General features: G+C 43.7%; 1 protein-coding gene across 1 annotated transcript in view; it reads left to right on the plus strand.

Moving 5' to 3' along the window:
- Nucleotides 1–341: 341 nt before the first annotated feature.
- The window catches only part of MGMT (O-6-methylguanine-DNA methyltransferase), a 140,959-nt gene continuing 115,506 nt past the window's right edge, over nucleotides 342–25,794 (plus strand). Inside the window, exons 1-3 of the mRNA XM_030951420.1 lie at nucleotides 342–379; nucleotides 8,814–8,857; nucleotides 20,879–21,018. Coding sequence (XP_030807280.1) covers nucleotides 8,834–8,857; nucleotides 20,879–21,018 — 164 coding nt within the window. The 5' untranslated portion in view covers nucleotides 342–379; nucleotides 8,814–8,833. The remainder of the gene's footprint in view (nucleotides 380–8,813; nucleotides 8,858–20,878; nucleotides 21,019–25,794) is intronic.

Here is a 25,794-nt window from a genome sequence, read left to right on the forward strand (position 1 = left end):
AGCATCCCGCGGAGCCCTTCAAACCCTGAGCTCTCCTTGGAGCCTTTTCTTCCCCAGATGAGCCCCCCCAGCCGTGTCAGTGGGCACAGATCGCTGTTTTGGGGTGGATTTTTACAGAAGTCCGCGTTTTTCCCACGCGTGCGGCCCGGCCCGCAGCCCCAGCCGGGCCGCACCGGCGGCGGCGCTCCCGCCCGGCGGCTGCCACACCAACGGGGAGGAGGCCCCATGCTCCTCCCGGCTCCCTCCCGGAGCCACCTGGAACTCCCCGGCTCTGCCTCTTCCCCTTCCCCCGCCGGGCTGCGGCTTCCGGGCGGCCCCGGCCCCGCCCCGGCAGCGCGGCCTGTGCGGGGCGGCCGCGGCCATCCCCGGGTGCGGGCAGGTGCGCGGGGAGCGCGGCTGCCGGGGACACCAGGGACAGCCCCAGAGCTCCGGGGACAGCCAGACAGCTGCAGGGACAGCCCCAGAGCTCCAGGACTGACAGGGAGAGGCAGGGGGAGGCCCGGAGGGTGGGCAGGCAGGCGGGCGGGGTGAGCGGGGGATGCTCGGCCCCCGGAGCCCGCAGAGCCGGGGCAGGACAAACCCGCCGGGACCGGGGCTGCGAGGGAGCCCGGCCTCCGAAAACCTGCTGGTTTTCCTTGGAACACTCATGGGGAAGAGGGGATGGATGGCAGCAGCCTGGGCTCACAGCGGGTTTCTGTGAATTTCCAAAATAATCGCTCCGGGAAGGGCCGGTTCCCTCCTGGAGCATCCCCGGGGCGCGGTGGGGATGCGGTGGGCGGGCGGCTCTGCTGCTGGATGGGCTCCGAGGGGGTAAACTGCGCCTAAATAATTGCCCAGAAGCCTGCCCAGGGTGGTTTTAGAGTTTCCCTCGCTGGGAATATTCCAGAAGTATCTGAGCGCCGTGCTGTGCCATGTGCTCGGGGATGCGCTGATGGGACCATGTGAGCCGCTGTGGTCCTTCCCAGCCTGACCCGCTCTAATACAAGAAATAATAAGAAGAAGAATTAGACCCACTCTAATAATAAGAAATTAATGTTAATCTGAAAATATCCTTTCAGCACGGAGACGAAAGCCAAGCTCTGCAGGTGTTTTAAAGTAATTTAAATATTATACAATATGCAATATATTATACATTATACAATATTATACAGTATAATATACAATATATCTATTATTTTACAAAATATTATGCAATATAATATATATAATACAATAATACAATACAGTAATATCATAATATAATATATATTATTATATTATACTATATATAATATATAGTATATATTATATATAATATATACTATATATTATTTATAGTTATATGTATTATATATAGTTATATAATATATAATGATATAATGCAATATTATATATATTATACAATATTATACAATATATTATACAATATACAATACATTATACAATAATGTAACTGCATGCAGCTTTTAAAGCACAGTAAATGTAAAGAACTATCTAATTTATTTGCCCCTCCCAAATAAACCGTATTTGTGGTGATGTGTATCTTATTTTTGTGGAGTGGAGCTCTTGTTGAATGGTGAGGTGCAGTCTCTGCAGTGTTCCACTTTGAAAAATCTCAGTTTTATGGAGTGGGGTATTACACAGGTGCTGTGACAGTCGTTTCTCAGCTGCCTTTTGTGTCCAGGCTTGTGCTCACCCTGCACAAGGGTCATCATCTGGCAGGGTCTGTTGGGATGACAGAGTTCCCTCGTAAACCTGCTGGAGGTTTTGGCCTCCAAGCACTGCCTGTCTCCCTTACGCACTGGCAGCTAAAGTTGGGGATGTGAGCTTATTGTTTCTGGGGCAAAACCCACCCCTTCAGTGTCTAAAAACGTAATTTTCTTGTGAATGTTGTCAGTCTGTGACACGATCTTTTCATAGTAAAAGTTTTGTTTGCTTTGTTTTCAAACAGAAATATTCCAGATACGGGCAGTTCTATCAAAATCTTCAGGTTTCAGCAGGAAAAAGATGTGGCAGTGTGAGCTCGTGAGGTGGCTTTAGCAATTCTATCTGCATTCTGGCCCGTGACAAGTTCATTACACCAATTATTGCAGCAGGAGAACAGAAGCTCTATAGGAAACTGTTGTAGTTAGAGACTAACTTGTGTTACCGTGGCTGCTTTACCTCTTGATAACTCTGTAATTACCTTGTCACCACTGTTTAATGCTTCACCTATGCAGAGGATCAGCTCATGGCATCACTGAGGGGACCAGGGCCTGGAGGAGAAGCTGCTGCCCCTTGGGAGGGTTCCTGGGGTTGCCCTGAATGGCTGAGTTAAGGACTTGTGCAGGAAAAGCAGGATGTTTGCTATGGGAAGTGTGGGTGAGGTGGAAAGGCTGCACCTGAGCAGCTCTGGTTAAACTCACTGGTGACAGGGGAAACACCCAGAAGAAGCAGTAGTGCCAAAAATCCAAAGGAGGGCATGTCTAAGACATGGATGGCTGGTTTTGTAGTGGGTTTTTTTTCTTATACAATAAGGGTTTTGGAGGACTGAGAGCAGCTGATGGTTGTGAATTAACCCTCAGGGTGCTGGCTGCTCCGGCAGTGTGTGATTTCCTTACCAGGTGGCATCCTCACCTGTGGAGCTGCAGGGTGGTTGTTCAGGTGTTGGTGTTGGAAGAGCTTCATGGGAACAAATTGGTGGTCCAGGAGTGTTGGGGTGTCAGAATTAAACAGCAGCCTCCAGCCCAATCAGCTGTTCTGCCTGGGACACAGCTGACCTAAATTACACTTCATTTCTGACAGAAAAAGCCTTTCTGCTGGTGAGTTGTTATTTCATAGTTCACAGAACAATATCAGAGAATGGTTGGGATGGGAAGGGACCTTAAAGCCCATTCAGTGCCACCCAGGGACCTTAAATCCCATCTCAGAATTCCAGCCTGGTTTGGGTGGGAAGGGACCTTAAATCCCCCCCAGTGCCACCCCTGCCATGGCAGGGACACCTCCCACTGTCCCGGGTGCTCCCAGCCCCAGTGTCCAACCTGGCCTTGGGCACTGCCAGGGATCCAGGGGCAGCCCCAGCTGCTCTGGGCACCCTGTGCCAGGCAACAATTCCTTCCCAGTATGATGATGGAGCAGAGGTTCAGCCATTTGAGCAGCAGCTCTGTTCCCATGTCAGATTCTGAGCGCACGGAGCTCCTAAATCCATCCTGCAGGCACTAATGTTCCCTCTGACACTGCGGAGTTCCTGCAGCACGATGCTCCCTGCCTGTAGAGCTGGCACTGCCCGTTCCCAGCAGTTGTCAGGGAGGCTGGATCCACGTCCCAGCCGTGGCATAACTCGAGGAGCCAGCACTTGTTAACTCTATTTGTTTTTATTATGGACATCGATCTGCCAGTCGCAATAATGCATTTATGGACATTTTTCTGCAAGCGCAGCGCTGGTGGCAGTTTTTACTGACAACTTGAGTCATCTGGACAGGAGTTGAAAATACGTTTATTTTATTGACGGATTGTGCAATTCTCTCGTTTACCCAGTGTTCATAAGATATCTGGACTGGTGAGGAGAATGTAACTGATGGGAAAATGGAGGGTGAAGTTTTAATTTTGGGAGGTTTGGAATCTTTTAGGTAGTGACAGGTTGCAGAACGTGTTTGAGGTAGGTTTGGGAGCTTTAACTTCATTAATGCTGTAATTAAAAAGTGAAAGGTTTGGTGTCCTTACAGCAGAATTCCAGACCTGAATTCCCTCCCTCTGCTGATAGCTGGGAATGTTACTGACCAGTAATTGTGCTGATTTATCTGAAGATATAAGGGGTAAAATCCTCCTAATGGAAGAAAAACACCCTGTTGAATTCAGTATTTCTGACATATCACCCAGAGCAGGTGTGCTTGGGCCAGCATGAAGTTTAACACACAGCTGGAGGAACAACCAAACTATAAAACCAAACCTGTGCTGAAGTATTCTTCATAAACACAAAATGCAGTTTTAAAACTGAGCTGCTTATGGTCCAGGCAATTTATTGAATGACAATAAAGCTTGTGTGGGTTTGGATTTTAATGAAGTTGAGTCATTGTAAAAGTTATTTGGAATATGTTGCTATTTTGATGCTTTTTGCTAATCCTTTTTTGAGTTGTTTCCTCATTTACTGTTTTATATCTGCATGCCTAAATTACCATGTCCTGGTGGCTGTCAGGAGTATCAGGTTATTCTGGGCCAAATTAAATGATACAGATAGTTTCAGGTATCTTTTCATGTCACTTGTAAAACTTGGACGTGAAGCTGAAATTCTCCCTGATGCAGCAGAGATTCTGAAGGTTATTGAACATACCTGAGCAAATCACCTTTAATTGCAAAGAAGGAGAGGGGAGTTCATTAAAACAAAGGTTCTGACTTCTCTGCTTTTTGAGTGAAATAGGAGTTAAAATAGCAGCATTGACCAATGGCCTGGAGTCTTGAGCAGCTTGGCAGTGGGGAGTAAATAATAATTTGAGTTTTGACCTGATGGATGCATTTTAGCTTTTCGTTTTAATAAAAATGCCGCCTTTTTGTGCAGATCAATGCAATCAGTGTTTTAATACATATATATTAGCACAGCCCAGTGGAGTCAGGGTGTTTTGTTGTGTGAATGTTGCCATCTCTGTGCTCCACGTGCAGATTTAGGTCCCTCCAGGTAACCCTGCATTAGCAGATAGCAAGAATTAGTGCTGTCTTGTCAGTGCTGCTGCTGCATAATCATCATCAGGAATACTGAAATTATCTGAGTGCTTTAGATCAGTCAGCACAAGGCAAACAATGCTCTTATCTCGGCTTGTTTGTACATTCAAGTGTGCAGAAGGTCTGTTAATTAGTTGCACTTTTTAATAAACACCTAAAGTATACTTAAGGCCCTGTTAAAAGATTAATTTTTCTGTTTCACATCATAAAACCAGCAGATGAGTGTTCAGCATGCGGCAGTACACGGGCAGCACGAGCCTGCTTTGGCAGCCTGGGCTGGTGGTGGGGACTGGACAATTCTGCTGTCACCCGTGTCCTGCAGAAACAATTCCCACAACTTCACATTCCCTGCACTCTGCTCTGCTGGATTTAAGGGTGGGCAGAGGTGCAGTGGGAAGGGTGTGGGAAAAGGGAAATCCCTTGCACAGTCTCCTGTTGACACCAGAAATACCTCTGGTTCTTGGCTGACTCCATAAAATACAAAGATTTATGGTTGATGGGGTTTATTCAAGCTGACCACAGTTGTTGGTTTGGGGTTTTTTGGTTTGGTTTTCTTTTTTTTTTTTTTTTTTCCTGAAATATAAGGGAATTAATTGGTTTTGAATCCAGCTTAGTGGGCCTGGATCATTCCCTTTTAATGTGGAGGTTTAGGCAGTGGGATGGAATAAATCTGGTTCTGTGGCCAGGGTTGTGCTTTAGGAAGGTGAAACTGGGGTCCAACAGTGCAAAGTGCTTCAGCTGAAACAAACTTTTAAAATAAATTACGGAATCCCAGAATGGTTTGGGTTGGAAGGGACCTTAAAGAACATCTGTTCCCACACCCAGAACAGATAGTTCCACTGTCCCAGGTGCTCCCAGCCCCAATGTCCAGCCTGGCCTTGGGCACTGCCAGGGATCCAGGGGCAGCCCCAGCTGCTCTGGGCACCTGTGCCAGGGCTGCCCACCCTGCCAGGGAAGTACAAAATGCTTGTTTTATTATTTTTTAAAACATACCAATAATACTGTTTTCACTGATTGCACCAGTTTAATGTACTTTATTTTATATTATTGTTAATGCAGCTGGCCCTGGATTTAAATGCATTTCAGTTGCCTTTTTGTGCCATTATATTTGATTCCTCAGCGAGACTTTCTAAGAATATGATTAACCCTCTGGGTCATCTTATAATGTAATTATTAATGATTGATTCTGTTTATCCTTGGGATCAATATGAGAAGCAAAAATGCTTTGGCATATATTTGGGGTTGATTTCTTGCATTCAGTAAACATGATCTGGTGACAAGACTGGTATTGGTTTATTACTCGGAACGTGTTTGATGAATCTGAAGTGTGTAATTAGTTTTATATAATGATGGTGATATGTGGGGTTTTTTACATGACTTATGTTAATATGGCCAATAGTGTTAACATCTCCTGCCACTAATAGTTAGGGTGGGGATGTATAGTAATTGATCTTCCTGGGAGTGCTGTAATGTAAAAACAATTCCGGCTGTTTGAAGTATATTTTACAAGTGTGCATTGGGCCTTTGGGATGTTATACTGAAAAACCCAATTGTACAGTTACCATGGGAACCCAATTAGAATAGATTGCTGGATTTTTTTTTTCTTTCTCAGGCTTTCATCTTGACCAAAAATCTAATGTACTTTAAATGTTTTCATACGGAATTTTGTTCGTGTAGTCACTTGGTGTAATGGCTGGTTTTTAATTTTAGTGCTGAACCAGAGTGTTCTGTTGAGGGTCCTGAGGACTTATCCTTCAAGGAGAATCTTCCTTTAGTGTTTAAAAGTTGATGAACTGAGAAAAAATACTTTTTATTAATCCAAGTTCTTACTGCTATCACATGTACTTGTCAGGCTGCAGTCCTGGGGGAAAAAAAGCAGGGAAATATCTCAAAGCCCAAGGACTTCTGTTCTAGATCATCAGCAAAACATGGCTGAAGAATTTCCTGCCCTTCAAGAAGCTGCTTTTGATGTCACCTCTGACTTTTCTTCACCTGTGTGGCCTTTTGACATATCCAGAGGTTTGGGATGCTCGCTGTGATGTGTTTGCTTCCTGCACCGTTGAGCACCTGCAGGTGTTTGTGTATCTTCAGGTGTCCTGGGAGCATCCTGCTTCCTCAGCACAGCTCCTGGGTGGCAGCAGAGCTTGGGAACGTCTTGCTGGAATGGCCAGGGGAAACTGAGGCAGGAGAGATGGAACGGATATCACTGGTCCTTGTTGGCAGCTCTGAGCTAGTGAGGATTGCCAACTATTTATTTTTCCCATACTGCTCCTTAATCCCTTCAGCTTATCCACTCTGCAAATGCAGGAGGGAATTTTCCATTTTTGGTGGAGCCATTGATGACCTGAAGGTTTCAGTTTTTCGAGGTTTGGTTCTGGTGTCTCAGTTTCCACACCATGGAAGTGGTATCACTGAATTTGATCAATGTGTGTTGCTCCAAAGAGGTTTTGGCTTTTTGTGGTATCACTGAATTTGATCAATGTGTGTTGCTCCAAAGAGGTTTTGGCTTTTCGTGGTATCACTGAATTTGATCAATGTGTGTTGCTCCAAAGAGGTTTTGGCTTTTCGTGGTATCACTGAATTTGATCAATGTGTGTTGCTCCACAGAGGTTTTGGCTCCGTGCCCTCAAAGCCACCCTCAGGAGAACCCTTCAGCTCCATGTGGAGTACTGACCTGCTCCAGGCAGACAGTCTTTGCAAGGCTGAGGTGCATTTCGGAGGGATGGTTTGGACTTTCCAAGGGGTTTTTTTTGTATGGTTTCCCCCAGTCTGGCTGTCAGAAATCTTCCAACCACCATGGTTTGGACATGACTGGTTTTACTCAAGCTCTCATCACCCAAGGAAGGCCTTGTTGGATGAGCAGATGGAGCTCAACCAGGGTTTGAAATGAGCTTCTGGATAAATCTGATTGTTGAGGCAAAACTTTCAGCTTTACTCTTCAGGACGATCTAAAAAACCTGAGCATTGCTGGGTGCTTTGAAATACCCAGCTCTGAACTGATGATAGAAATAAATTGCTATTTTATTTTTAGCTCTATCACAGATATTTTAAGTAGTTCTATTAGATTGCTCATCTGCCTGACCTGCATTTAAAAATGCAGTGAGTTCTCTTTGCAATGCCTGCCTTGTTGCTATCATTAAAATACTAACTTTTCATCTTAATTTTAAACACTTAAGTAAGATGCAATATTAGGATTAAATGTTGCTGTTTGGTTTTAAGTGGCTGGGAAGTGGCCATGTGTTCTGACAGTGCCTTGGACTTCAAGGAGAGGTTTTGGAAAGCCTGGGATGTTCATATAATTTCATTTTTAGGAGATTTACCATTGCTGAAGTGGATGCAGTTATCCCTGCCCATGGAGTTGTGATTCCCTGATTTCAGTGGAGCAGTTCCCATCGAGGCTGGCTGTGAGCCAGGATTGTGAAGCTGAGCTTTGGCACATAATCTCCTTGGTTTTAAAAAATACAGTGTTTGTACCACATCTTTCAAATACAGAGTGATATTAGCAGAGTGGTGCTAAAAAAAACATAGAGGGGGGAGCTAAATGCCAAAGAAATAAGAAATACACTTTATTTCCAAGGGGAGAGCAAAAAGGAACCAGTTGTGGTTTTTAATTATATAATTAATGTTAAAGGCTAGAATTATAATAATTGAAGTTAAAATGTTTTAGGTACTCGGTGGTGTGAAATCTGTGCTTTTAAACCCAGAATACATCACAATCACTTGTTTTAAAATCACTTTCATGCCTTAAAATGTGGCATTTCCTAAATCACAACAGGCTCTTCATTTTACTCAGTCACTTAGAAGTACATGACAGCCTGTAAAAAATTATTCAATTAATACTTTTATCTTTGGAGGCATTCTTATTCCAGATATCAGAGTTGTGCAGTGCTTGTTGTGGAAGAACTCTTCAATGTGCCATCTGTTGATTTTTTTTGTTTGACTCATGACGAGTGGGTGACTTAACATTAAAATTCCATGTTGTTTGTGAAAAAAACCAAACTCCCTTTGGAAATTCTGTGTACTGAAACTTGGAGCTCGTTTAAAAACGGATGCAGAGGTGGATATTCTGGATATTCAGTTCTCCCTGTGGAATTCAGATTTAACAATCTAACTGGGAATTATTTTTTTTTCCCTTGCAGGTGGAGCCTTTTCCTCCAGGATGGCATCGAGGCTGCTTCCCAAAGTAAGTTTCCAGTGCAGTGCCTTTGCAGGGAGGTGGCCACTGGAAGTCCAGCATTACAAAAGAGTTCACGTAACATAGTTTGTTTTTTCCCCGGTGCCCAGCAGTCAGGATTAGGAATCCAGTTGACAAGATTGATGCTGCATTGTAAATCTCTGTAGCTCTGTCATGGTTGGTAACAGGCATCAGTGGACCTTTCCCCAGCACGTATCCATCTGCCACAGAGCATAAATAACAGGACAGAGCTGCTCTCTCCGTTTTGTTGCTGTTTCCATCCCCTAGTAGTAAACATCTCCCTGGAAAACAGGCTTAATTTTGAGGCTTGATGCTTCAGTGATGTAAGCGTAGGTCAGTGACATTGTAGCAAAATAAGAAACATGGATGTTTATCCAAATATTCAGGCAATTTACTCTGCTGAAAGAAGGGCATCAACACATTGTTAGTCTATAGCTGTCTCCCTGAAATAGTTGAAATGAACTTTGAAGACACAAATACTCTTTTTTTTTTTTATGTGGAATACCTATTTTTGTAACATTAGTGATGTTCCTCTAGGAAAACACTTCTGGTACAATCACACCTGCATTTCCAACTATTCCTGTTGGCAACTTCTGTCACTGCTCTAAATGTCTGAATAGTGGCATCTCTTGTGGTTTTAATCTGCTTTACATAATGTCATGTGGCTTAGGAAGGAGCATTTTGCTGGTTTGTGTTGTTTACCTCTTTTCTACAAAAGCAAATCGGTTTTGTTTTTTAAAACAGAATGGTTGAGGAAGAAATCCAGGTAAATAAATTATTGCTTCACTTTTTTCTTTTGAACCATCATCCCTTTAGTCACATTTATGCATCTTCCAGTTGCAAACACCTTTTAGCAGAGGGAGGGAGAATCCCTGGCTCCCTCATTGCAGGCTAGGTGTGATATAGCTGGCAAGTGACACGAAACTAATAATTTATTATCTAACCTTTTCATTTCCCCCTCTCTCACGTGGAGTTGAAAGGTGCAGCTTGAGCTGTTCGGGGAGTTTTCCCCTTTTGATATGTGGGAAGACAGAAGGTTTGAGGTAAAACACTCCAACTCCGCTGTGGGGACTGTGCAGACACTTCCCTGTGCTCTGGATGCATATTAAATATTGATGTCCTGATGTAATTGGTGATTTTCGGGCTGTTTTCAGTGTGTGATCAGTTTGCAGAGCCCCACGTTGGGGTGACACCCAGCGTGTGCCTGGCCATGGATTTGCGGGAATCAATTATCACCCGTGCAATGTGCTGAACAGTTTTTAAGGAGGCTGCTGAAAAATGCTTTGGGAAACCAGGCAGACGTGGGAATTTTCCATAATCACTGCCTGTGCCTCCCACTCCATCCCTGGTTCTGTTGCAGTGACCAGAGATGAGTTTTGGGGTTGGGTTGGCTGGAAGGTGGCTGGGCTCTGGGTGGCCAAACCTCAGGATAGCTCCATGTTTAGGAATTTGGGTGGGGGTTTGTTGTGCTTCTGACAGTGTGGCAGTTTTTGTATGTCATTAGAAAACTCTAAATGTCATTCTGCTCCTCGCTGGATTTCTGGCAGTTAAATTTGAAGTTAGTAAATGGATTCTTGTACTAACCCTGATGCTTTGCTCTGTTAATAGTTAAACCCTTGTCCTGCTCAAGGAGGGATGGACAACTATAGGAAAATCCAGATGTGTGTGTGCCAATACTATGCTCCTGTATTTTTATACAAATCTTGCCAATACCTCTTCTGTCTGTATTTATTTCCCTCTGTTTTGTGTTTTAGTGAATCCCTAATACACATTTTGCTGCTCTGCTCACTTCAAAAATTTCAGCAAAATTCTTTCCTCACACACAACTCAGATTCCTGACTCTCCTTCAGCTTAAGGAGCACTATTAATGGTTTTGTTCATATTGCTTAGATTTATTTTGTTATTATTCTCTAGCTCCTACTCTTCAGGTAGAGCTATTTTGGTATTATAAAGAATGATGGATTATATAGGAAAGTTTCTTTTGAAGCACTCCTGATATTGTGCAATGCACTTGGGGGTCAGCTACACTTGACTGATGCATGATTTATCCCATGTCCCTGCCACTTCCTGAGATAAAGCTGCTATTTTATCAAAAATGCCAGCAAGTGTGATTTAGAATTTATACCCCTCCTTTTTCAAATAATTGTTCTGATTACTTTCTGGCACGGCAATAAAATGATAAAGGTAATTGCACACAAATGTGAGATAGCACCAAAATACAATAAAATTAACCTGAATTAGCTTGACTTGTCGATGAGAAGTATTTATGAAATGTATTTTTGCAATAAGGGAGACTGATATTATAGCTGGAAGGTGAGTTATTGCCTTAATGTAATACTGTTTGAAATTTAAAAAAGAGACTGTTACAGTTGAGGGTGATTGTGCCTTTGAAATTAAGTTGAAGTGATTCTTATAATTGGCAGCAATAATGCATTGGGAAGGTAATATCTTTTATTGTGTTATGCCTAGTTGCATTATCTTTTATTTAGCTGGTCCTGACTCCAGCTCTGCAGAGAAGACAAGCAGGAGCAGATCAGGAATTTTGTGGATTTAGGTGATAAAAACTTGAAATGTTACCCAATATTAAAGTCATTCTTCTGCTGTTTTTTTTTTTTTTTCATTTTTAGCCCATTTTGAGTTCCCCTGAACCTGATACAAGGCTCATTTGATTAAAATTTCATCTGTTTTCCTTGTACTGGAGTAGTTGCCATGTATTTACATCAGGCTGAGCCTGTAAGAGCCGAGCACTCCAAGCTCGCTGTGTGTGGGTTTGTGTCAGGTGCTGATTTGGGCAGTGAATTTTGTATTTCTCTGTGCTCAGAGTACAACATCTTACAGAAAAGTGTGAACACACTCTTACAGCAAACCCCTCCATGGTTTTCAAGGAGTACATCCTCAAATCCCAGAATCCCTGGGGTTGGAAAAGCCCTCCCAGCCCAGGGAGTCCCAGCTGTGCTTGAGACTCCACTCCCACCCTGTCCCCAGCTCCGGGTGCCACCTCTGGGTGCCACCTGCAGGGATGGGCACTGCAACCCTCCCTGGGCAGAGCCTGAGCCCCCTGTCCATGGGGAAATTCCTGCTGTGCCCACCCTGAGCTGCCCTGGCCCAGCCTGAGGCCGTTCCCTCTGCTCCTGTCCCTGTTCCTGGAGCAGAGCCCGACCCCCCGGCTGTGCCCTCCTGGCAGGAGCTGTGCAGAGCCACAGGGGCCCCTGAGCCTCCTTTGCTCCAGGTGAGCCCCTTCCCGGCTCCTCAGGGATTCTCCAGCCCCTTCCCAGCTCCTCAGGGATTCTCCATTCCCTTCCCGGCTCCTCAGGGGTTCTCCAGCCCCTTCCCAGCTCCTCAGGGATTCTCCATTCCCTTCCCAGCTCCTCAGGGATTCTCCATTCCCTTCCCGGCTCCTCAGGGATTCTCCAGCCCCTTCCCAGCTCCTCAGGGATTCTCCATTCCCTTCCCAACTCCTCAGGGATTCTCCATTCCCTTCCCAGCTCCCTCAGGGATTCTCCAGCCCCTGCCCAGCTCCTCAGGGATTCTCCAGCCCCTTCCCGGCTCCTCAGGGATTCTCCAGCCCCTTCCCAGCTCCTCAGGGATTCTCCAGCCCCTTCCCAACCAGGGATTCTCCACCCTTCCCAGCTCCCTCAGGGATTCTCCAGCCCCTGCCCAGCTCCTCAGGGGATTCTCCAGCCCCTTCCCGGCTCCTCAGGGATTCTCCAGCCCCTTCCCAGCTCCCAGGGATTCTCCAGCCCCTTCCCGGCTCCTCAGGGATTCTCCACCCCTTCCCGCCCTCGGGATTCTCCAGCCCCTTCCCCTCCCAGGGATTCTCCATTCCCTTCCCGGCTCCTCAGGGATTCTCCAGTCCCTTCCCGGCTCCTCAGGGATTCTCCATTCCCTTCCCAGCTCCTCAGGGATTCTCCAGCCCCTTCCCAGCTCCTCAGGGATTCTCCAGCCCCTTCCCAGCTCCATTCCCTGCCCTGGCCACGCTCCAGCCCCTCCATGTTCTTCTTGTCCTGAGGGGTCAGAGCTGGGCACATCACAGAGGGAATTGTACCTGTATATAGATAACTCAATATGTAGCCAATACCTTTGGGTTTTAATTCTTGAAGTGATGAACACATCTGGAAAATTAAGATTACTGCATCATGACTTTTCCTTGCATGAGATTTCATGGGGTCATGGAATATCCTGAGTTGAAAGGGACTTGTTGAAACTCAACCCAGTAACAACAAAATAGAGTTTTTTTGGGGGACCCTCTAATTGTTAAGAGACAAGATTCTTGATTTTTGATTCTTTGTTACATTTATTTATTTATTGTTTGGAAGCAAATTCCTTAATTGTTTTGAAATATCTATATTACAAGTATAAAAAAATCAGTGTTTTATTCCCTCTGACAATGTTAAAATGTTGAACAACTCAACAAAATATAACATTGCTTTGTAGTGCTTCTAACTGAATCTTCTGCCGTAAGATTTCCATCTTCAACAATGAGGAGCTGGAGGACTCAATCCCTTTGGTAGGTCCTTGGAAGGATAAGAGGGACAGTGTGCTTCCCCTCCCCTTGGAAGTGCCACCAGGACTCCTGGCTTTTGGGTTGGTTCCTGGTGGGATTTGCAGGTACTAACTCAGTGCACGCGCTTGTTGCCATGATCTGATGATTCCAGGAATATCTGGCACTGTCCTGTCCACTTTCCCTCCTTTTGTTGCTCCATTTCTTACCCAGTTTAATTAATTATAAAATCTCTTGGCAGCCCCCAGTTTGAGGAGATGCCCTGAATAACTCCGTGTCCCCACCACGATCAGGCATTTTTAAACCAAATTAACACCACACTTAATGTCATTCTACTTCTGTGCTGTGTGTAAGTAGAAGCTGAGAATTGTTTGGGTAGGAAAACACCTCAGAGATCGTCAAGTGTTATTCTTTGCTTTGTGCTGTTGCTATCACATGACATCAGTATCCTGATTGATGTATATGTAGTTTATTATGGTATCCATGCTTTGGGTGCCACGTGGCTGCCGTGCTTGCAGCCCATTTAAATTTCCTGTATAAGTAATAGCTGGGGAAAGATGCAGGATGTGTTTACTTGTTTTTGGAGAGGTTCTGGAGGAAACAATACAGCAGAATTTCTGTTTGAGCAGCCTGCTGGAGTCTGCTGTTCAAGTACCAGCTCCAGTCCAAGCTTGGCGCGAGCAGCAGATGGAGTTGAAAACTGCACTTGTTGTGTGTGGAACGCAGGAGCTGTAACCCACCTGCCCCTTCCAGGGGAGTTGAAATGGCTTTATTACAATTGCAGTGCCCTTCCAGTAAAACCAAGCAGTCAGGGCCAGCCCTGGGTGCTGGGAATTGCTCGTTGCTCCCGTCTGCCAAAGCCGCGACTGAAGGCGCAGCCAAAGAGCCAGAGGCGACCACTGCTTGGAAAGGCACTTCCCAGCTTGGCATTTCGGGGGCTTCTGGGTGCCATCCAAAGAGGATTAGTAGGATAATGCGATGGGACAACAGGAACTTGCTTTTGTTGTCTTTGATTGTTTAATAAAGAATTACGTGTTTGCTCTCCTCGAAGACTTTCGAAATGCCGTGGAAAGCAAATGTTGCTCCGTGTGAGCACGTATCCCCCTGGTTTTTGGGGGCTTGTGTGAAGTGGGTCTTTGGATAAGGGAAGAGGAGCACTGATTTTGAGTGTTTATGCCAGTGTCTATTTGTATATGTTCAGAATATGCAGTTTGATTCTGTACCTTCACATTTTTATGGGATTAGTTCTTCGGAAGGTAAAGAAATTGCATCACCCCAAACTAACCCTGGATTTGCTTCCAGTCTGTCTGACATTTCCTTTCCAAACCTCCCCGCGCCAGGAAATGAGGAGGTTTTGTTTTCATACCCTCTGAAGTTACAGGTTTGGCTTAACCAGGGTTAGATTTACTCAGAGAAGCAGTGAGACACCAGGAGAGCACTGCAGGGTTTCAGTGCAGCTCTTGTTTGAGAGGCTCAGCTGGGGAGGTGTTTATTGTTCCTGTAGCCAGGAGAGAATTCCATGGACCTGGATCTCCAGCGCTTTTTGCTGGAAAGCTGAAAGTTTGTTTTGGATGCTGCAGGAAGGAGAAGTGCACCCAGCAGGGACAGTGATTGTGGAGGGGGAAGAGGTGCCTTGTGTCCAGGTCAGGGTTGTTCAGTCCACAGGAACCTGCTGCAGGATATACAGGACTTGTATTTTAGAACATAAAAGGTAATTTTAAAAGTTATTTTGTTTTTAGTGGGTTGTATTGACAGAATTACATCAGATTAGGTACCGAAAGGATTGGGTGTTTTTTCAAGACTTTATTCTTGAGTTTAGGCAACATCTTCTTTCCCTCAAAAATTAGCTTTTGCCTTAATTTAAAACCTGTGAGGCACTTGGCTTTCTTTGGACTGACAGTTTTCCATATTTTTGGAGGATGCTGTGAGTGAAGTGTGAGTGGAGTGATACTGGAATTGGCCATTACCTGGTTCAGAAATTATTTTTCCATTAAGTAATGAGGGGTGTTGGTCAGAGCTCCCTGTGGGTTGCAGAGGGCAGCAGCCATCCCTTGGCTTTTTGGACAAGGAGCTTCCTGGCTTTCAGGACAACTTTCTCACATCTTCAGCTCTCCAGACGAAGATGTCAAACCCTCAGGGGTGTGTTTGGATCAGGACATCCTTATCACAGAACCCCAGAATGGTTTGGAGTTTAAAACTCATTCAATTCCACCCCTGCCATGGCAGGGACACCTCCCACTGCCCCAGGTGCTCCCAGCCCCAGTGTCCAGCCTGGCCTTGGGCACTGCCAGGGATCCAGGGGCAGCCCCAGCTTCATATTTCTTTGGAGTCCACACCATTCTATTTAGTTGGAAGTCTTTGGACTCTTTTTTTCAAGAAGAGGAAGCAGCTTTTAGAAAAATTTGTATTTTAGCTTGGAAAGAATTCAGACATTTCATAATAAGCAAAAAGAGCGAGAATTAAATGTTTCTCATTCTCTCTAACTTTTATTCCAGCATAGCAAAGTGATATTAATATTCCAATATATTAAACTTTCACTATATTTCACTTCAACTTTCAATGTATTTCACTTTTATTGTGAAACTTCCAACAAACTCCTTCCTTCTTGCTTCCCTGCAGTAAAATTATTTGTAGTACATAAACTCTTTGTTCTCTCGGAACAGTGGCTTTTGTAAGGTGAAAATATAGATGATTAATCAAGGTATTAACAGGAGTAGATTTGTAGATTGTTCTGATTGCAGGGATCCTGTCTTCTATTCACAGCCCTTAAATCTTTCATTGCCTTGAAACACTAAAAAATGGCTTTTTCCTCTAAGACAAGGCCCATAAGGTTGGAAAATCACCCTCCACCCTGCACTATATGTGCAGAAATACATTACTTTTACTATTAATATCTTTTCCCATATTCTTTACATACAATGGATTGTTTCCTTTCAAATAAACAGGCAGAACCCAGTAAAACAAATACAGGAAGTTTTAAACTATTAAGGAGATGTGGAGAGAAGTGTAGTTCAGTGAAATCCTTGGATGGGTGGCCCACTGGCGTGGGCAGCCTCATCAGTGGCAGAGGCTTTTTGACATTAAATGATTTTACAAACATTGGTTTATGATGGATTTTTGCTTTGCCTGATGGGATTTGATAAGGATTTTTTTAGGAGAAGGATGCAAACTTACTGCATCAGGAAAGGGTGACTGAAATGAAGAAGCAAATTGCCAAACTCTGATGTATTCCCCTTAAATTTAAATCCAATATTTGAAGCTTTGATTGAATTTTAATTCTAAACCTGAATCAATAGCAAGGAGGTTTGAGATACTCCAAAGAAGGACTCTCTAAGAGTTCAGGCCTGGTGTTTTTTTCCTGTAATTAGGAGGAAGGAGCAGCTTCCCTGGCATTTATTGATCATCCTCAAACACAACAAATGTCTGGAGTGGCTTTTTTGGCGAATACCTGATATTCTATGGCACCATCAAAACAGGGCAGGTGTTTGTGAATTGTAGCTCATTTGTTGATGCAAATGTCAGGACTTCGGTGGAGATTTTAGGATAAATTTGTGGAGAACGGGAAGTGATGGAGTTTTTGGGATAAATTTGTGGAGAATGGGAAGTGATGGAGTTTTGGGGATAAATTTAGGGAGAATGGGAAGTGATGGAGTTTTTGGGATAAATTTGTGGAGAATGGGAAGTAAATGAACAAGTCAAGAGGTACTTGGTCACACCTCTGCTGGGATGGGTATCAACAACCCCAAGGGAATCACCTGCAGGTAGTGATTCTATTGGATTAATACATTCAGAAATTCAGATTTTGTGGGTTAGAATTCCTGTGATTGGTGCAATCTGGGGTCCTCTGACAGTGATTCTTAGTGTTTGAAGGCAGTGTGTGGTTCCCTCCTAGCCCAGCATGGGAGCAAGGTTGAGTGGGAAACCTCCTGAGGCACCTGGGTGGGTTCTTCAGCTCCACAGAAGTGTGGAGAACTAAACAGCACTTCCAAATGTGCAGCAGTGGCTTGGCTAGGAATGGTGGAAATGGGGCCATTTTGGGGTCTGAGGGAAATAGGGGGAGGAATTGCAATGCAATTTCCTGCTGTTGGTTGTATTTCCATCACACGTAGCTCAATTAACACTTGGTTAATCTGAAAATGATCCAGAGACCCCTTTCTTGGAGGAACTGGGGCATCTCCCTGATTAATGCAGGTTTGAAAAAAATCCAATTGCGGGATGTGTGAGGCCACATTCGATTTGCCAGCTGAATATGTTATTTTTGCCTTGATTCTCAGAAATATTTGAGGGAAGAAGAAAAAATTCGTGAGGGCTTCCATGCTGTAGCCTAATGGAAATCCCCTGTTAAATCAGATGCAGAGGGGATTATTGTTAATATTTTGATATTGGTGTGGTGGGTTTATATTGTAAAAGCAGAGTGAGGGAAATGGAAAAACCTGTGGAGGGGAGATCCATCAGAGATAGGGCTCTGATGGGAAGGATTCAGTTCCCCATAATACTGAAAGGAAAATCAGGGCTTGCTCTCTGGACTTTTCTGGAAAACACAAATTGTTTCCTGGGACAACATGGAGCATGGAAATGCTTTGCTAGAGGCTTATTTTTTTTTTAAGCCTTGTTGATTCTCAAGATTTCTCTGCCTTTTTTATTTCTCTGTTCATCATTATGGATATGAATTGAATTCTAGGATGTCAGGCCAATGTCCAGGGGAGTTTTTGGGGGTGTTAGGAGCAAGAGAACATAGAAATATTTGAATTATTTACTGTAGTGTGAAAGCTATTTAATGCAAATTTAAATAAAATTGCAGTCTTCCAGTTTGCTGTATTTAGCAGTCTGGTGAGGTAAACTTACAAATGTTGCTCCTACGGTTTTATTTCTTTGGGAAAACTCCAGAGGTTGGCAGGAGAGGTTTCCCGTCTAAAAAACCATATTTTTTTCCTACCTAATATCAAAATTACAAGGTATTTTGATACAGATTTGTAGGTATTGCAGTGGAAGGGCAGAATGAAGGTGGAGATGATGCAGGAGCTGATCAGAATTCTTCCAGTTTTTCATAAATCACGGTTTGGGTTGGAAAGGAACTTTAAATCCCCCCAGTGCCACCCCTGCCATGGCAGGGACACCTCCCACTGTCCCAGGTGCTCCCAGCCCCAGTGTCCAGCCTGGCCTTGGGCACTGCCAGGGATCCAGGGGCAGTGTGCAGCCTGCACCAGCACCACTAAACCCCGTCCTGAGGTGCCACATCCTCGTGGTTTTGGAGCACTTCAGGGATGGTGACTCCACCACTTCCCCTGTCAGCCTGTTCCAATGCCTGCCAACCCTTTCTGGGAGGAAATTTCTCCTCCTGTCCAGCCTAAATAACAAAATTAGTGTCTGGACAGAGGAGTGTGCATTGTAGATCTGTCAGTGACCTTCATCCTGGAGCATCCCAACCCAATTGCATATGGATGTGGATTGATGTCCTGCAGCCTCATTCTTTTACAGAAATGAACCTTCTGAATATTGCTGCCCGATGAATATGATAAACAAGGCTGCAAATAGGACTTGCAGTCACTCAGGGCTTCATCCATAAAGCTTAGTTCAAGTTGGAGAGAGCTCAGAGGGTTATTGATAGTTCTCTGCTGCTCCCTGCATCCTGGGTTTTGTTCTGATGGAAATATCCTGGAGCACATGGTGTGAGGTTCAGTGCATCTGGTTCAGGGCTGTCACACCAATAAACATGAAGAATGTGTGCTGGTTTGCCGCATATGTAAATTTTACTGCTTGTTTGCTAACTTCTGCAATGAGATGCTGCTCCAGAGAAGTTCTCCTGTGTCCTCCAGGAGGGGGAAAGAACATGGAAAAAGTTGGTTGGAAAGGAGTTTGTTCGTGGTGCCACCAAACATTTGATTATTCAGCAACTGGGGTTGCAGTCCAAGTAAATAAACCACAGGGAACCTGCAGTTCCTGGACTTCTCCGAGCTGAGTGAGGTTGCTCTGGTTGCTGCATGTCTGTAATGGAGGAATCGTGTAAGAGCTTCCCAAAATTCAGGGCTTTAGTTTTACTTTTGCTCCAGTTATGCAAAACTGTCAGCTTGATGGTTTTTCTGCTCTCTCTCACACTGGTTACATTACTCACAGATGTGGCTTTATTCCACAGCACTTAATAATGGGGCTTGAAAAGATTCTCTTATTTGGAAAACAACTAATTATTGTACAGCTGTGAGCAGTGGGCAGCTGTAAGTCACCCTGCTGGACCTTCCTGGCTCCTGCTGCATTCATGGAATCCCAGAGTGGGTTGGGTTGGAAGGGATCTTAAATCTCACTTCATCCCATCCCCTGCCGTGGCCAGCGACACCTTCCGCTGCACCAGATTGCTCCAAGCCCCATCCAACCTGGAACAGAAGGAAGTAAATAAAATAAATCCAAGAAATTTGTTGTTCTCTCAGTGTTGTCTCAGGAAAGCTCATGAAGCTCAAGTGCAGGGTGCTGCTCCTGGAGGGACAGGACACAGGGAATGGCTCCAGTGCCAGAGGGCAGGGCTGGATGGGAGATGGGAATTGGGAATTGTTCCCTGGCAGGGTGGGCAGCCCTGAATCCCTGGCAGTGCCCAAGGCCAGGCTGGACATCGGGGCTGGAGCACCTGGGACAGTGGGAGGTGTGGAAATGAGTGATTTTTAAGCTCCCTTCCATCCCAAACAGTTGTAGGAGCCTGTTATTCTGTGTTTGCTGCTGGAGTTACCTTGTTCTGCCTCACAGTTTCTCAGTTTTTCTCTTTTTTCCCAGTTTCACAGGAGCTGAGCTCTTTGGAGCTCAGGACTTTGTGTGGTCTGGACCAAAGGTTTGTGTCTGGGTGGCTGCAGAGGACACTGGTGGTGTCCTGTCCTGTCCTGTCCTGCTGCAGTGATGGCACAAACCAAACTGGGAACACAACTCACACTTCCAGGCTGGGGTGGTTTTTTTAGCCAAGATGAATTTGACAAGTCTGTTATTGTTGGTGTTGTCCAATATTGAGAAATCCTTGGCAGCTGTTTCCAGCTACATCCTATCAGTGATTGTAAAAGCAGACTGGTAACAATGGGAATAAAAATATGCTTCTTTTCCTAAGGAATGATGGATTTTTTCATGTGTTTTCTTTTCCAGCAGACATATTCTATTTGTGTTCCAGCTGTTATTTGCATAACACTGCTGCTCTAAACCACTGCATCTACTTTGTTGTCACAACAGTCCTGTTTTAAATAAGTGTCACAACACATTGGATTTTAGCTGATAAACCAGCCATGAAACTGCTGCTATTTCATGTTTTTATGAAGATCACTACGCTGCTAGTTAATGCTTTTTTTGAGACTTTGATTTAGGTGCTGACTTGTGAAGATAGATCATTTTAAGTTGGAATTTTGAAAGTGAATGCCGTAGTTGAGGGAACTTGAAATTCACTGTTGTCTTCCTTTTTTCAAGTTGCTTTTGAAAACTACTCGAATCTGTTCCTTGGTGCAAATCCCTGCAGTTAAAGAGGGTTTTATTTCCTTGGACAGGTGAATTCCAAGCAGGGAGGATCTGCATGCGAGGAGAAGCAGGTGGTTCTGCTCAGCCCCCTGGGCAGGATCGAGATCTCGGGCTGTGAGAAGGGCGTACATGAAATAAAACTTCCCAAAACGAGCCTGCTGCCAAGGGGGTGAGTTCATGTCCTATTGATCCTGGCCTTGTGCTTGTGCTGGAGGGAGGACATTGCCCAGAGCACCTGAGAGCACTCTTGTTTGTGCTGGTCCTACCGGGAGGGGTCTCTTGTGCCCTTAAGGACTCCAAAATGCATCAATTCCTCTGCTGCCTCAAAAACATTATCAAACATTTTAAACTCTGAGTGTTTTTAAGGTAAGTTTTGAAAGAATCTCCTGCCTGCCTTAATTTTTGGCACACGTATAAATGTCACTGAGGGTAAAATCTCCTTGTACACGACACAAATCTTTCAGACCTACATCTATTTTTTATATTTTTATTTTTTTATATTTATATATTTATATTTATATATTTTATATTTTTATTTTTATATTTTCTATACATTTATATATTCATATTTTTATTTTCTGTATCCTGTATTTTTATACTTTATATATTTATATATTCATATTCTATATTTGTATATACATAAATTATTATATATTTTAGAGAAATAGATTTATATTTTCTATAAATAAGTTATTATATATATTATATTTTATACACATGAATGTTTATGTTTCTTTTTATATTTCTATATAGTTTATATTATTATATTATTTTTATATTTTTATATTTTTATATTTTTAATTTTATTTTTCTATTTTCATTTTTTTATATTTTTATCTAGAGATCTGTGCTCCAACAGGTAGAAGCAGGATTGACTGATTGTTTTAATTACTGTGTAGTACTGGTGAGGGCTGTAGTTGTTTTCCCAGAGCTGTAATGTCTGCTGGAGTTTGGAACAGGTCCCACGTGGCTGTGGAGGTGATGTCTCAAATCTAGACCTGGCTGAGGAGACATCAGCGCATTTTCCTGTTTGTTGTAACTTGTGTTCAGTCTGCTGGAGTCCATCTGTCCTGCTCAGATATTTGATTTTTTTTCCTTATTTGTGAGGAAATATTCAGTGACATTTTTCGAAGCAATGTTGAATTCATTCAGAATTAGATGCTAAATTTCTATGCCGAATTTCTTTGGCAAAATCAAGACTTCTTAGACTTTCTCCGACTTCTCTAAGACTGGTTTTTCAGCTGAGTTTGGCAATTAAATTCCACTTTTCCAAAGTCTGCTACATCAGTGCTGCCACTGACAAGACTCAAGCAGGTTTGGCTTCTTTTCCCAACATTGTCTTTTTTTCATGCTGTGTTTGCCTCTGAAGTTCTCCATGGATTTGTAGGATGCCTGTTCTCCTCTTTTATTCTCCTTGTAACTGAAATGGGTGTGAAATTAATCAGGACTATGGGGCATAATGTGTGTTCTGGTTGAAATGTGATTTTACCTCCATGCAAAAACTCTGAGGCCTCTGGATTTCACAGTTTTGCCAACTCCAGGGATATGGAAATAACTGCTGCACTTCCTTCAGATTCTGGATTTCTGCTGATGAGGAATGGAAATAAATGGGTATTTAGGATAGACTTGGAACTTGGCTTTGCTGCAGAGCAAAACCTGCCTGGAGAGCAGCCCAGGGGATGAGGATCTTCACCTTGTGAAGGGTAAATGTCAGTGAGGGAGTGAAATAAAAGTAGGAAAAAGATTTGGGGGCTCTCAGAGCTATTTGTAGGGATGGGTGCTGCTCTTTTACCAGAACATCTGGTAAAAAAATCTGGTTTTGTTTTACCAGGACATCTGGTTTGCTGTAACATGTTCATTTTCTCTAGTTGAAGTTTCTCATGATCTTGTTCTTCATCGGAAGTTGGACAGTTTAGATCCTTTTCCTAAATTTTGATTTTTTTACCTGTTCTAGATCTTTCACTTTTCTCATTGGTGAGCTGACTTCACTTCATCTTGAGGCATTAGTGGCATCCTGGTAACTCTCGACCTCACAGGCTGCATGATTTATGTGCCAAAATTGTTACATTAGAGGGTCTATCACTGAGGAATAACTCTGAAGCTAAAGGCAAGAGTGTTTTTATGATTACTTTACGAATTTAAATCTGAAGAAGAAAGGTGGGACTTCCTTTTGTCTTTAGCACTGATAAAGTTCTAAAAATTTTAAAGCCATCTGTAAATGTTTGTGCTGAAGTATAACATTTAATCTCTTCTACTCATCGCTAGTGAATAGTTGTTAAATCTGGCCTCATTATTTTCGACAGAACAAAATAAAAACAAAGCAGTGCCTGGTGTTTCTCCTAACTGGCTAATAAACGCCATGGCAAGAACATTGGGTGGGAAAAAAAAGACGTAAGAAGCATAAAAATTGATTTTAATGGACCCCTGTCAGAGAGAACCATAATGAGCACAAGTCTGGTAGTAAATATTGGTATTCTGCTCCACGGTGCTTGGGACTTCTCATGTGGAATTGCATGTAACAATCAATAGAGATTTTAGGGTTTTTTAACAACAAAAATAAGTAAACCTTTGAAATATATAAATACTTAAGACATGCAATCTGTCAGACAAACCTGGTAGTTGTAGAAAAATCTGATAAGAGCCCCTGGTTAATGGCATAATCGCTTTGTGGAGGTCTCGCTCTGTTTTACAGCTTGTAAAATGCTGTGCAATTAATCACCTGAGATTACAGCCTCCTCACTGATGGCTCTCCTTAAAACTTAAGAACACAGACTATAATGGAGCCTAAAAGGAGAAGCAACAAAGTAAAACCCAGTTTCAGTATGCTTGAAAGAAATTGATCTATTAATGAGATGAAACTAATTGTAATAACCTGAGGTTATTCTGCTCCTCGGGAAGCTGCAGGGTTTAAAACTCCAGACACGTCACACAAGGATGGTTTCTCTTGGAGAGGAGGCATCTCTATCCAGGTTTCTGAAATCCATGGTGTGCATCCCACTCCTGGAACTGGGTGGGGCTTGGAGCAGCTGGGGCAGGGGGAGGTGGCCCTGCCAGGTAGGGGGGCACTGGGTGGGCTTTGAGGGACCCAAACCAGTCTGGGGTTCTGTGGTAGGGATGTCCTGATCCAAACAGGTCCCTGAAGGTTTGACATCTTAATCTGGACAATTGTATCTATTTCTAAGAACTTCAGTTTCACAGTTCAGATTTTAAAAACCCTAAAGTGTGCATAAGCTGTGTATATGTATTTTTTAGATATATATATATAGATAGGTAGATAGTAGATAGATAGATAGATAGATAGATAGATAGATAGATAGATAGATAGATAGATATAAAAATAAAATGTAAGTTCTATAATTTCTATTCTATGAATAATTATTATATAATTTATTATTATATATATAATATATATAATTATATAGTACAATATAATGGTATATAGTATATCTATTTCATGCTATATCAGCTGTTGTAGTTTTTCTTTTCAATTCATTCCAATCTAATGATAAGTTTGGATTGATATTCCTCCAACATCCCAACCTGAAATATTGCAAATGTTTAACACTTCTTGCTCAAGTACAAAAGAAAAACTTCCTTTTTTTACTGGTGCTTTACTTCAAAGTGTCTTCAGCAGCTTTGGAGTTTCAGAATTAGGTTTTTTTGTTGTTCTGCTGTCAGCTGTGGTGTTCCCACCCTGGGATGACTCTGCTTTGAGAGGCCTTGACTCATTCCAGAGGTGCAGGAGTAAATTATCCCCTTGGTGAGCAGGTAACACAAACCATGGTTTTCCCTCTGCTGAATATTTACAGCACAAAATACTTTGGAAAAGTGAGCTGTGGACTTGGCATTGGGATGGCAGCTGGGAGCAGTTTCTCCCTGTGTTGCAAAAATCCAGATTCTCTCAGGAATTCCCTTTTCCTCAGGAAAACCACCCTGGTCAGGTGAGGCAGGGTTTGTCTGGGCTGCACATGTGCTGGGGAGGGAAGCACTGGGGGAACTGGAGGGTTTCAGTAAAAGGGCTGTAGTAGAACCCGTTTTGAGAAAAAGTAAACAGCTTTCATTGTGTGGTTGGAAAATCCTGCTGGGCACATGGAGGGATGACCACCATCATCCTGCTGCTGGGTGTGGGTGACAGGAAAGTTAAATTTGCCATCTGGCAGGTGGGCACAGATCCTAGGTGATGCCCATAGCCCGGGTGTGGAATGTTATTTATTCACCTGGGATTTGAGGATGCCACCATGAGTTAAGTCTTGCACTGGAAAGCTCAGCTGAGCACCTGTGGTCTGTCACTGCCATCCTGGGTGGGACATCCAAGATGGGGATGATTTGGGGACAGCCCCTCCTGGCCCTCTGGGGCTGCTGGGGTGTGGGGCCAGCTCGAGCTTGCCAGAGGAGCCTGAGGAACTGGGTGTTGTTGGTGTGAACCTGAATTTGGGAGACTGCAGAGAAGGTGTTGGTGCTTCCTGCATGTTTGGGCAGCCTGACAAATGGTCAAAGCCTGCATTTTCCTGGTGCTGTAGGAATACACCCTTATGGGCTCTTTCAGGAGCAGTGTGATCTCATCTGCCCTCTGTGTTCCCTGCAGGTTGTTTGCAGTTTTCCTTTGTGTTTCATCTCCCTCCATCTCACTGAGGGACATCAGAAGAGGAGGAGCAAGGAGCCAGTTTGGCCCTTCCCATATTATTAATCTGCCTCAAGCTTTCAGGGTGAATCTGCAGTTCAAGAAGTTCACCAGGGTTTCAGCCAATCTCTCTCTGTCACTGTAACATGATCAGAAACTCTCCAGAATCTCAGTTTAAGCAGGTTTCCAGCTATTAGAGATGGCAGGAAAATCTCAGGTGTGTGCAAAGGCAGAGGATGCAGTGGGGCAGGGAGTCTGATAAGAGCCTAGAACAATAACTTGGAGAGGTGTGAACCACTCAGTTCATCTCTGAGGTATTTAATC

The sequence above is a fragment of the Camarhynchus parvulus genome, chromosome 6, assembly GCF_901933205.1.
Source record: "Camarhynchus parvulus chromosome 6, STF_HiC, whole genome shotgun sequence".
In the NCBI taxonomy this organism is placed as follows: domain Eukaryota; kingdom Metazoa; phylum Chordata; class Aves; order Passeriformes; family Thraupidae; genus Camarhynchus; species Camarhynchus parvulus.